The sequence below is a fragment of the Patella vulgata genome, chromosome 8 (assembly GCF_932274485.2).
Source record: "Patella vulgata chromosome 8, xgPatVulg1.2, whole genome shotgun sequence".
In the NCBI taxonomy this organism is placed as follows: domain Eukaryota; kingdom Metazoa; phylum Mollusca; class Gastropoda; family Patellidae; genus Patella; species Patella vulgata.
This window is the reverse complement of record NC_065886.2, coordinates 4264157-4277916: the sequence shown is the minus strand read 5'-3', so window position 1 is coordinate 4277916 and position 13760 is coordinate 4264157. Positions and strand designations below refer to the sequence as shown.

Genomic DNA, 13760 nt, shown 5'->3' with positions numbered 1-13760 from the left:
TGTTGAAAACAACACAAGTTTTTTTTCAGTGTAATTATTCCGCAGTGAGATAAGATACGGTTCTAATTTAAATTCGGTCTTATAGATTCTATAGTTAACAGATTTATTCCATTTCTGGATATTTGACGACCAGGTTTGAATATACTGATCTTTTAGTCGTCGTAATAATTCATATTTCAGTTTAACTGGATTTCGCGTCTGTTGTGAGTTCCATACATAACTATATCCACATTCATGAAGGGTATTTTTGATAGTCATTAGCCATTTATTAGTATGATTTACATCATTTTTTAATAGAGACTTATATAATACCCGTAACAAAGAATATTTGCCAGTTTTACCACTTATCATTTTAATCTAAAAGCTAACCATTCTATGCTTAATATAAATATTTAAAGAATATCTCCCAGTTTCACCATATAACATATACAGAGGGGTACGTTTTTTTTACTTTCGATATATTTCTTAAAAACTGGTTATGGATAGTTTCTATGGGGGATAATTGCCCAAATCCCCATATTTCACAACCGTACAGTACAATCGGCAATATAGTATGATCAAAAAGTTTAAGTTGACAATATAATTATGTAGGTACTTGGTGCTGTAGGTTGCACGTTCTATGGCATAGAAAGCCATCCTAAATACAGAAAGCCTCTATCGTGTTCAGAAGCCAATTGTTGGCGGACCGACGGATGGGGTGACGACATAGTGTAGGCGTACGTGAAGAGGAAGAGTAATGGGGTTTAACGTCCACTCGAAACAAACTAGGTCATTTCGGTACTAACATATTGTTCAATTTATTTTAATAGTTCGCTTGCACATAATGGTTTGTAGCAGTGGAAGGAAACCGGAGGACCTGGAGAAAAAACAAAAGGTTGGACAGGCGACCCTACTCCTTGTCACGTACAACCGAGGAATCGAAACCACGCCAGTTGACTCAATGGTTCACCGCGCACGTGCTAACCATTCGATTTTGTTTACAAGCTAATGAATATCTGTTGGCGCATGACATATATCCTTCTCATACCAACTCGCAATATTTTCATACACTTTTGTTTCTTTCACCCACGATCCTGCCTTTGAACACAAATCACAAATCGCCTGTTTTTGTGAAATTTTCTCCATATCGGTAAAAGCAAACTCCGCGTGATTCACGTTATACTTCCATTTTCTCTCTAGAATTTCGGTATAGGCTGTTTCATTTTTATCCAAATATTTGAGATAAGTCGCCAATTCTTTCACTGAGTTAAAATCTTTTGTATCTATGTAATTTTTTTCGGGCGATAGTTTTGAATAATCTGCTCCGCCACGAACCACTGTCACCAGATCTTGGGCTTCGGAACGGTAGAATTTTTCGGTAGCATAATCTTTACAGAACGTATTCTCAAAAGCAAAATAGAATTTGTATGTTTTTTCAACTGTGTCGAAACAAGATTTGTGGGTTTTGGTGCTTTTCTTGCAAGTTAAATTCCCACATCGTCCATAAAAATCAACTGTGATGTATTTTCGTAATAAATTGATGAATAGTTCGCGCTTACTAGGTGTGCCACAATGGCTGGAGAAAATGACGGCCAGTTTTGTTTTTTGCTTCATAATAGCAGTCATATTTTTCTTCAAGGGTTTCACTCTTTTATTATAGCTGCCGTACGGAACAAACACATCTGAATCCATACGATACGACATAGTCCTGTTAAACTGGTTTCTCCACGATTCTCCTCGCCAAGATTTAGAGGCTGTAATTGGTGGAGATTCCATTTCATGAAACACCCAAATTTGATTCGGGTTGCTTTTCTTAAATGGCGGATTACGTGGTAAGGTGTCGCCATCAAATATCACAATGTCGCTAGCCCCAGCTGTGGTATAAGTGCAAGGCGTTGAACATTGAGATAGCCCTGTTTTCAAATTATTTAAATCTATTTGCTGGGGTATATTAAACCAATGGACTTTGAATAGTTTCTGTGTTTTAATCGTCGACACGTTTTTGTTTATCGTGTCCATTTTAGTAACTTCTAAAAACGTGTTAAATCTGAGTTCCAATTCCTTAACACGTGTTAAGGTTTTATTATCGTTGTGGTCGCCATCTTTTGATAAAGTTGTAAATTTAAACTGGAACCAATCGAAATGTACCAACCCTGCCAAGTGTACCAAAATGGCCACACTTATTAGAACAATGGTATATCTTTTTAAATTGGATTTAGATATCGCCTGAAATGAAATACAGAAAGCACAGTTAAAGCCCCTTCTCTCCATTAAGAATCAGATAATACAGCAGACGATTGGTTTGCCAATGTGAACCGATCCTGCATTTATATAGATATAACTTCTGCTTTCAGAAATATAAAAAATAGCTAAAAATCTAAACTCTACCTTACGATACATTGATGACATAACACCTATCAATGATAACGGCACTTTCAACAAGTATATAAGTGAAATATATCCCCGACTCCTAATTTAGTATTAATAAAGAAACTTCTGGCACAATAGCTGCATCTGTTATTGGCTTGGGTATCAATATAAATAACAGTAAATTTAATGTCCGTATTAAATTTGACTTTGGGGTAGTAAAATACCCACAAATTTATAGTAACATACCAGATGTTACTTTATATTTCGTTTCGGTTTTTATAGTTTAAAATTTAGATTTACGTGTCTTCACTACATTAGGATCTCAAAGTGTTATTATATAACCCATATTTTGGACATCTGTTACGGCGAGTTTTTTGGCGTGCCATGCACGGAACTGTGGGTAAACCACTAGAAACGTCAACGCTGATTGATTAATCAATGTCTGACGTCATAGGCTCAAAAGCCGCTATACGACCCCTGACGCGACCTTTCAGTAAAACTGGTCAGATCTTCATGTAGTGTAGGCCATCGAAATGATAAAAAAACGAAACGAAATATCGATGTGTATTTTAACCAGATTGGTGTTTTCTATTCACAGGCAATACGATTGTAAAACAAACATTATAGGTGGGTAGATATAACAATATGATAGGGGGGACCTAGAACAAACTGCAAGAGCTAAATCTGCCTATTGCAGGTCTTTCTTTAGGTCTGAAATGTTATATAAACTATTAATTAGACAGTAATTAACTTTAATCCAGACCATAATCAACTCTCGAAGTCATCGTCAGATCTGCTGCTCTACGCTCATTCATGGTTAAATCAAGAAATGGATAATCGAGACTATTTATTTTATTGTACCGACTTCAGTAATGATGATCGAGGCTAGGCCCACAATTCAATCGCTAAATTCTCGGTTGAGGATGGATCAATTTGACTGAAATTTTCAGCAAATTCCCTTTACATTATCTAGTTTTTAACTATTATAGTGAGAACTACCAGCTCTTTACCTAATGTATCTTTAACTATATTTCTTATTCTACTGTATGGAGAAAGTGTAATATACGTGTAAAACACTAATGTATGAAACATTGTAGACCATTTTCATTTTTATTTGTTCTAAATTATACCCCTGTGATTGGAAATATGCCATGCGAATAACAATTTCTCACCCATTAGAAGCATATTATCATATATGTATTCTTGGCTTACTCCAATTGTTTGTGATCAAAGAGACACGGGGAATATGGCCACGGCGACTGTCTTGATTATGGCATTTATAAGACAAATTCTAAATAGGACTTAAAAAATTAAAGCACCCTTAATAAGGTACAGCTAGAAGCTGCCAGGATTGTGACTGGACTAACTAAAACTTGTTCTCGTGAAGCGCTTTATTTTGCAACCGGATGGAATAAATTGTCAGACAGACGTACACAAAAGCGACTAACTATATTTTTTCAAATTAAAAATCAGAGAAACCCAGCATACTTATATGACATTCTAGAATATTATCAACAAACACCACAAAAATGCAATTTAAGAAACATTAGCGAATATAGATATCCTTATTGTAGAACAACATTACACCAAACTTCGTACTTCCCCACAACAATTCGAGATTGGGAATTATTAGAGGACCCCATAAAGCAATCAACCACTCTTAAATCCTTCAAATATCTATACAAACAAAAATTACGTTCCTTAATACATAAAGCGCCAATCTACTACTGTAAAGGTAATAGACATGAAAATAGTATTCACACTAGAATACGGCATAGGTGCAGTTCGTTGCAAAATGATTTGTATGAAATAAACGTTGTGAATGATCCCATATGTTCTTGTGGCAAATTTATAGAAAATGCCGAACACTATTTCCTGCAATGTCACTTATATGATGTAATTCGTGCTGAACTATTAAATACATTGTCAAGTTATTCTGTGATAAATATAGATATCCTATTGTGCGGCAATTCAGAATTGTCAATTGAGATGAATACAAACCTTTTCCTTGAAGTTCACAAATATATCAAACTTTCAAAACGATTTAAATAAAAGTTATTGTTAGTAGTTACATCTTAGAATAAATTATTAGCTTTAGCTTTTTTGGTGGATAACATTTTTTTTTTTTCCGCACCCCCACCCCCCATTTTTTTATTATTATTTTTTTTTATCATTTTATACATGCATCAGTTCATTTATATCCCATTTATTAAACTTTATTTTTCAATGTTTTAAATATAATTTTATATTCTCTTTATCACCTCTTCACTTATTTTATATAGAGCTTTGCGATATAATTCAGCTGACTTTACTTATATTACTTATAAATTATTTATTATTGTATATACTATTTCGCAATCTTGTTTGTATTAAATAATGTCTATCATTTCTATGTATGGAAAGGGCTTTTCTAAGTTTTTGAAACTTGTGCTCAATCCTTTTGATATTTGTCAATAAAATATGTTTAAACTAATAAGCTGTGCAAATTTGTCTCGATCATTTCATATAAGATATTATTATGTGGTTAAAGTAACGGTGCGTCATTTGTATTTTCTCGCTAAAATATCAAATTTCCCACAGCTTAATCCACGTTAAGTTAATTATTTAACATTTAATTGTTTTATATTATTATGGTAGAGGGGGAGGGGGGATTTAAGGAGTCGTTGAGGCGTTAACCTGCCGTGTAGATGGTAATTAAGGAATTAAGGGGGTTTAGGGTCAGGTCTGTCACTTTTGTCTTGCGGTCGTAGTTTCCATCCCTGGTGTGAGTGTATGAGGGTTGGAGATAGGGTCGCCTTCTCAACACTTTTCCTCCCACAGACTTGTTTGCGATATCACCCTCGGTGGAAGCGAATGTTTAACACCATGCACAACGACATAATATACATTCGGCCACTGTGTCGTCACTGGGGTTTGGGGAGATTCAATCTGTTTTACAGAGTATTACGAAAGTATCTCTGTAAAAGATCACTGCCTTCAACACATGACGTCATATCACGCGGCCTCAATCATTGGCTCAAATGCACGTGCATTGTTTACATAAAACGTTACTGATTCGAGTAGAATGGCGCCGTTTACTCATTTTAATAGTAAAATTTTACGCTAAAATAGGAAATAATTTTTACCTATTAAAATACTTCAAACGTCTTTATTCAATTTTCTAATACATAAAAAATATATTTTAGAGTTTAATTTGTCGGAAGAAAAAAGTTAATATTTGTTGCTCATTAAGTCGCATCATATCATCCTTATCAGTGATTATCGCGGCCTAGCGAATATTCACTGCGGATCAGTGGGGGGGGGATTAAGAGTGTTTTCGATATTTGAGAAAATCGGGGTTTTTTTAGGGGAGGTTTCAGTTTATTGTGAATGAATTTGAATTAAAATGCTGCAAGTGTATATAATAAACACTGGCAATAATTACATATTTCATTATGGTCATTTTATGTGCTATTTAAAGTACACGTATTACTATTGGAGTATTAGTTTATTCTCTAAATAAATAATATCATAATCAAACATTTTTCTATAATAAACAGAATCGTTACATTACCTTTTGATTCAAGTTTAACGTCATAAATTGTTCAATGTTAAAATGCCTTCCTTGGTAACTGATAGATCTTACTAAGCGAGACCGCTATAGTGCGAGACCGCATGTCAGTCAATTTGATTGACAGTTCGATATACGGCCTTGAAATTATGTATAGTAGTTGTATATTACTTTTCATAAGATAAGTGATATTTGAGTGCGTGTTTTACATATATTAAGATATTCGTCGCCTAATATCACATATAGAATCCAATCGGCCTCGCTATGCAGTAATTCTTTTTCTGGTATTTGAAATATTTTAAAGTATTTCTTTGAACTAATTTTGACAATGGGACTTATCTGTAAATATTTCAAAAACTAAATCGTGATTTTTAGAAATGGTGGGAAAATTGACGAAAAAGAAAACTGGTCATTTTATAATGAAAATCTTGAAGTTTTGACTCATTTAACTACCTAGGAGTATTGATGAATTTTGATGGTAAATTTATAAAAACGCAAAAGGAGTATTGTTGAATTTTGATGGTAAATTTATAAAAACGCAAAAAAAACAAAACGTATCTGACCAGGACAGAAAAGCACTATTTTCCGTTTTAAAAGTATGTAATGAAAACTATTTTAACCCCGTAACAAAATTGTCAGTTTTCGACACCTACGTGAGTAGTATTTTATGCTATGGGTCGGAAGTTTGGGGCTTTCATAAAGCTGAGGATGTTGAAAAGGTACATCTGAATTTTTGCAAAAGACTTCTTCAAACACGAAATAGTACTAGTACTGTTATGATATACTATGAATTGGGTAGATATCCACTTTCTATATTAAGAAAAATTCGAATATTCAAATATTGGTTAAATTTAATTAACACCGACAATATAATTCTTAGACGATGTTACAATGATATGTGCATAAACAATGATAACTGGATAGATAATGTTAAAAAATAATTATTTAGGCTTGGATTAGGAAATACTTGGAAAAATAATGGTCTTGAAAATCCTAAACGCACATTGTCTGTAATAAAACTTCGTTTAATTGACATCTTTAAACAAGAATGCCATGAAAAAATCATTGAATCATCAAAATGTCAAATATACAAATATATTGTAGATAAGTTTACACTCCAGATCTATCCAACTAAATCGATAAATAAGAAATGTATACGTGAAATAACAAGAATAAGACTTTCTAGCCACAATTTAGATATCGAGAAAGGCAGGTATGTTAAGGCAGTTATGAAAGACAGATTATGTATTTTGTGCAATAAACTAAATGTCGAGGACGAGTATGATTTTATTCTTATTTGTCCCAGATACGAAGACCTGCGAAATAAATTTATAAAGCAATATTATAGTAAAAACCCAAGTATCTATGAACTAATACAACTATAACACTATAGGGTTATTTTAGGTCTAAGAAAAGTGTTCTATTTAATATATAAATCTTTACCTACATGATGTGTGACGAAAACTAAGGTAATGAAGTAGCTTGCATTACTCTGCTACTATCTTAGACTAACTCACAGACATTTACGTCAGTATCCATTTCTGGAAAGTAGGGTACTATCGTCCAGTCATCTCGTGCTCGGATTAGTCTAATTAAATAGAATAATGTTGACGTTAAACGGTGCCTATATGAAACACTTACCCAAAAATGGTAATTGTCCCGCCCTAATAGATGACACATTACATTTTTATACGCCTACATTTTCATGTGGACGTATATTGTCGTCGCCCCTGTCCGTCCGTATGTCCGTCCGTCCACAATTGTTTGTGGACTCTCTACAGGTCACAATTCTTATCCGATTTTGACGAAACTTGAAATATAGGTTTATCCCCAACAAATCTCGGCTGCTTTCGATATTGGAATGTATCGGATAGAAACTTCATGGATTATGGCCCCTGATTGTACGAAAAATCACGTTTTTAGCTTGTGGACCCTATAGAGGTCACAATTTTTATCCGATTTTGATGAAACTTGACATGCATGTTGACAACCCAAAGATCATGGCTCCTTTCGAGATTTGCGCCCATCGGTACGTAACTTCCTGAATTATGGTCCCCGATTGTCCGAAAAATCGCCTTTTTTAGCTTGTGGTCCCTCTTGAGGTCACAATTATTATCCGATTTAAAAAAACGTTTGATTATATATCACCGTTACACCGTAAGGAAGGTTGAGTTCGAATTTCGTGAAAATCGGACCAAAATAACCGGACAAAATGGCCGCCGCTTGTACGCGAATAGTGTAAAAATATGATATATCAAGGTTGCGTGGACCCTGTAGAGCTCACAATTTTAATTTGATTTTGATGAAACTTGAAATGCATGTTTATAACCCAAAGATCTTGGTTCCTTTCGATATTTGCGCATATCGAATTGTAACTTCATGAATTATGGCCCTTGATTGTAGGAAAAATCACTTTCTTTTTAGCTTGTTCTCTATCCATCTCTCGAAAATGTGGGCGTATCCTGCCTGGCAGCCGCTGGTATAGGAAAGAGCAGGTTTGATTTACCCTTGGCAGGAAGATCGTAATCACACCGTTTCGAAAAGTCTTAGAGAGATTGAAGACGTGTTTTTGTAAATGAATGTAATGTACTGTTCTGTTGAAGTAATGTATATTTTTTTAACCAGGTATGGTAGGGACCTGGTAAAATCGCGGTAAATGCGTTTAGTTTCAGGGCAAAGGCTTGGCCATGGTAAATTTAAAACTGAGTTGCGTGTGGGTCGGTATAAGGTTTTAAATAAATGGTTCAAAGTGAAACACAGTTTCCTGCAATAGCGAGTAGTTTAAGCAATGTGCCGGTTTCAAGATTTGCGTGTTGTTTCGTAAAAACAAAAAGTATAAAGTATAATAAGTTCAAAGTATGTGTTAAAAGTGGGAAAACATACCATGGTAAAATGGGTAATTTAAAGTTGGATTTGAATGTGCGGTTAGCTGTCGAATAAATTTTGAATTCCCTGACATGTCATGTTCAACTACCCTATAAGCCTATTCAGACTTGTTACCACGAATTTACTACCCCACCCTCGCATAGTTATGATTTTTTTTTTTTTTTTTTTTTTTTTTTTGCTTCACTTGACTAAAGAAACATTTTGTAGGAATGTATGCTTTTATAGATTGAACATGTGTTTGCGATATCATTTTCGGTGGAAACTGGCACTATACCTAAAGAATGATTGAACAAATAGCGGAGACGGGGTTTCAGCCAGCTGATTTAAATTATTTCTTTAAATACAGTAAAGCTTGAAATATGTCAGTTTTCACTCTTTAGAAAGTTTTTGTAAATACGTTTCTATTGTAGTTTCCGTGGCGTATTCCCAATAAGCGTTAAAATCAATGATACTCTTAATCCCGGTGCTGATCAATGTTGGGTTGTGTGAAACATGCTAACAAATCTCAGGTACGATATAGGTTTGATTCTGTTTGAGAACAGCATCAGAGCAACATGATTGTTTTCATTGGAGATGGGGCGCAAATATTCAAAGGGGTCAGAAAATAACAAGTAGATTCAAAGAGCCATAGAAACCTACTTTCCGGTGATGTAGGACACAATAACTGGAATTTCCTATTAAGACACGTATTTTGACATTAAACACTCGCCCCACCCCACCACTCTCTTTAATTCAACCAGTGAAGGCTACCAAACTTGTATCACTTTTAATTTAAAAAAGTATATATGCATTCCGCCGAAAATATAATAAATACATTTCAAGAGAGGATTAACTTTACTTATAGATATACGGAATTTAAGCCCTGCATTTTTATTTCAAATACCCCCCCCCCCCCCCACACACACACACACACCCTTTTCACTTTTCAAGGCAAGTAAATATAAATGTGCCAGTAAATTATTTATATATTTGAAAAGAACCATGGACTTGCTTTCTACTGATATGTAGCATGATATCTGGAATTTCGTATTAGAACCCGTAATTAGACATTGAATACTTATTTAATTACTTAATAGAGTTCAGTATTATCCAACTTTGATAGTTTTTCAAGGTAAGTAAATATAAATGTGCCAGAAAATTATTTACATATTTGAAAAGAAAAATGAAAGTGCTTTTCAGGGATATATAACATAATATCTAGAATTTCGTATTAAGGCCCGTATTTTTACTTTGAAAACCCCTCCCATCATTTAATAGATTTGTGTACCATTCGTCTTTGATCACCCCTCAAGGCAAGTAAATACAAATGTACCAGAAAATTATTTATATATTTGAAAAGAGCAGTAAACGCGCTTTTCAGTGATATGTAATATGATATCAGGAATTTCGTATTAAGACCCGTAACTTGGTAGTGAGACCAGCTTGATTCGCAGTTAGTGAACGGTAAGTATTCTTAGTGAAGGATGAGATAGTGAGGGCTGACTTGATCTCGTGGCCGCTTCAACATTGATAAATGAAGTCGACAACCCGACATCACGACATTTTTACGCGACAATACGACATTTTACGCGACATTACGACATTCTTAATGTCGTGGTGTCGGGTGAAAATGTCGTAATGTCGGGTTAAAAAATGTCGTGATATTCTAAATCTATTGTTTTTATTTTCAAAGACATTACAAATGATCAAATTAGACTATATAATGCACTTGGGTACATTGAACCAGGGGTTAAACGTACCCCAATGACAGTGGTTCAATTCAATCTGCTACATCACAGTTTTATGATCAAAATTTTTAAAAAATTCAAAATGGATCAAGCTCTTGTTTATCTGGATTGAAGATTAGACATATGAATTGGTTGCAAGTACAAGAATTTCCTAGGCTAAGCAGTTCACATGTATTTATGGAAAATGATAAGTGAAAGTAGTGAATTTTCACTTTTAAGCACTCTTTTGAAAAAATTATTGCCTAAAAAATAATTGACAGCATGTTGCAACTGGACCTTTAAATAAATCAAAATTATTTCTTTCTTTCAGGCAAGAAGGAAATAATCAAGTTTATAAAAGAAAACAAACAATTTTTCGGTGCGTTGAAGTGCCGTTCAGAAACACACGTGAAATTATTTGATGAAAGAAAGACATACAGACTGAAAGCGTTAAAAGCTCTTAAAAACTAGGTAGATAAAGAGCTGGCAGGCTCGCTATAATATACTATTCAAAAAAAGTAGGGGATATTTGATTTTGGGGGCATAATACTAAAATATGCAAATGACTACGAAAAAAGTCACTATAGAACCTAACAGAAGAAACATTTCCAGTTACATGTGACGCCCAAACGCACCAATAGCTACCGCATGGAATGCAGGTGATGCTTGGGATCATCATGGAGGTCCAACCCAAGATTTGCACGACTCTGACTTTGAATGTTACAGTCATTGTGGCATTGAATTCCAGGGTGGAAACATCAGTTTAATTGTTTTAGTGACCAGAAAACAAATTTTGATATGCGTCGGCTTACCCAAAATGAAAGGTTACGTGCCCTTGGCATGCTACAGATCGGCACAACACAGGCGCTCGTCTGGTGTGAGAGTGAGTGGCCAGACGATTCGGAATCGACTGCATAGGGGTCACCTTCGCGCCCGACGTCCTCGCGTGATCCCTTGTTTGAGAGATCATCACATTCAGGCAAGACGTCGTTGGTGTAGGGATCGTCAACACTGGGATAATCGACGCTGGAGCAATGTGATGTTTTCAGATGAGTCAAGGTTCACTGTTGATTTTTTGGACAGACGTAGGAGGGTGTGGCGTCGTCGAAACGAGCGCTTCCAAGACGTTAACGTCATCAGACATGATCGATTTGGGGGTGGTTCTGTTATGGTGTGGGGAGGCATCACTGTTGCTGGAAGAACGGCTTTACATGTTGTTGCAGGGCGTGTTACAGGCCAGTACTACCGGGACAACATCTTGGCAGTCCATGTTGTGCCGTTCGCACGACGTCATGGCCGCCGTTTCATCTTCCAGGATGACAACGCAAGATGTCACAGGGCCAGGATCGTTACAGGTTACCTCCAACAACAGAACATCACCACATTACCTTGGCCAGCACTGAGTCCCGACCTCTCCCCCATCGAGCATGTCTGGGACATGCTTGGACAGAGGTTACGTCAACGTCAACAACGTCCTGCCAATGTCCAAGAACTTGCTGCTGCGTTGCAACAGGAATGGGACAATCTGGACCAAAATGACCTTAGACGTCTCATTAGGAGTATGCCACGTCGGATCAATGCTGGTTTGGCAAACAGAGGAGGATTTACCCGTTACTGACTTGGTTGTGATGCTGTGGTAACTTTGCTGTTTGACCCCGGGTATCATTTTACCCTTATAATGTTCAGTCTGTGCCTTACTTAGTCTAACGATCATTTGGAATAAATCGATGAATGTGAACTTCATTTCATTTTGTCATTTGTTTCTTCGTCAGTTTCATTAGGTGACTTTAATAACACTTAAAAATCAAATATCCCCTACTTTTTTTGAATAGTATATATGTAACGATAGAGAACCATCTGTTTCTAGATCTAGTTTCAAAAAGAATCTTAAAACAGAGTTATTTATTAAAGCTTTTAATTGATTATAAGTTTACTATGCTCTTAACATATTTTAGCCTGATATATTTATACATGTTTTTAATATTTTTTACGGTTTCCTTATAAGTTTACCCACTCCACTAGGTACAAACTTTCAGAAAAATCACCGGTTTTCTTCTACTTTACGATCAAGTAACAGTATATTTTTTTTATTACTTCATACCAACAATTTTTTTTAAAAAACCTTACTCGATATACCTCCGAACCCCTCTAGGCCCCGGGCCCCTGGATATGTGCCCCAGTTGTCCCCCCTCTCACGGGCTCTGCTTATCGGAGTTATAGTCGTTAGTGTTGGAATAAGCTGCAACCCCAATAATACAGCACTACGGCATTTGGTGGAGAAAGCGGGTCAAGTATTCAGTTACTCATATTTTCCGGTGAACCCTCTTAAAGAGTGAAGTCACAACGACATGGATATGGAACGCTATTTTCCAGCAGCAGATTTTGCCGTCATCATGTACATTTATATGGACACATTACCAGTAACTTGGAACCTTAGACATGACAATGGTTCCACAGAAATAGGTTTTAAGTGGGGCAATTTTATTCATCGTAATCCGGAGAAGAAGCATCGTTAATTTCTTCTACACGAAGTGATACAAATGAGCCCAGGGTACCTAAAACTGTTGAAGTCTCCGTTGAGACCGACTCATTGCCTTTGGACAGTGTTAATCAAAGTTGTCAAACGCACATCGAAGGACCAACAAATAGTGTTTGTCTAACTATAAGTCGATGGACTAAGAGCACAAATGTGAATTTTGATGTAAGCTACCTTTGCAAACAGGACCCAGCAACCAAATCAAACCAGGAAGCTATCAGAAAAGGAATTAAAAAGGACAAACAGAAATATTTTATTCGTTGGAAGGGTCTCTCAACAACGACGTATTCGTGGGTGTCCGAGGATGATTTAGATGATTTTGCTAAAGTATACATAAAGGACCATGCGAAACAAAAAATACACGAAACCAAGTTACGTGACCCGTCTATCGTTCAATATGACCGGCATGTTACATATCTGCAACAACACCATGCATGAATGCGACATATTGTGTGGCAAAAGAGTTGAATGTATCCGTAATTTGATAGACAATTTGTGTAAATATATTGTTTCTACCAAGAAATTATTAAATGTTTTTTCTGGTATTTAAAGGAGCTAAATCTTTATTCTTTGCCAACTAAAAATAAACACAAATGGGTCGCAACGCATATAATAATGTAATATGAATGTGTATAAACTGATTTACATTCAATCGTTTCTGTTTTTATAGTAATTTCTATTCTTCAGTTACTGTATGTTCGGCGAAACATGCGAAGGTCCAAATTGAATGACA

The 13760-nt window shown here is 35.6% G+C and overlaps 1 protein-coding gene across 1 annotated transcript; it reads right to left on the bottom strand.

The window, feature by feature from the left end:
• Nucleotides 1–48: 48 nt before the first annotated feature.
• LOC126829923 (alpha-(1,3)-fucosyltransferase C) lies at nt 49–2146 on the bottom strand. The gene has a single exon (XM_050560098.2). The coding sequence runs from the start codon at nt 1996–1998 to the stop codon at nt 985–987; it is 1014 nt and encodes a 337-aa protein (XP_050416055.1). The 5' UTR covers nt 1999–2146; the 3' UTR covers nt 49–984.
• Nucleotides 2147–13760: the final 11614 nt, after the last annotated feature.

Coding starts and splice junctions, on each gene's coding strand:
- LOC126829923 (XM_050560098.2), bottom strand. CDS start 1,998: ATGGACACGATAAACAAAAACGTGTCGACGATTAAAACACAGAAACTA.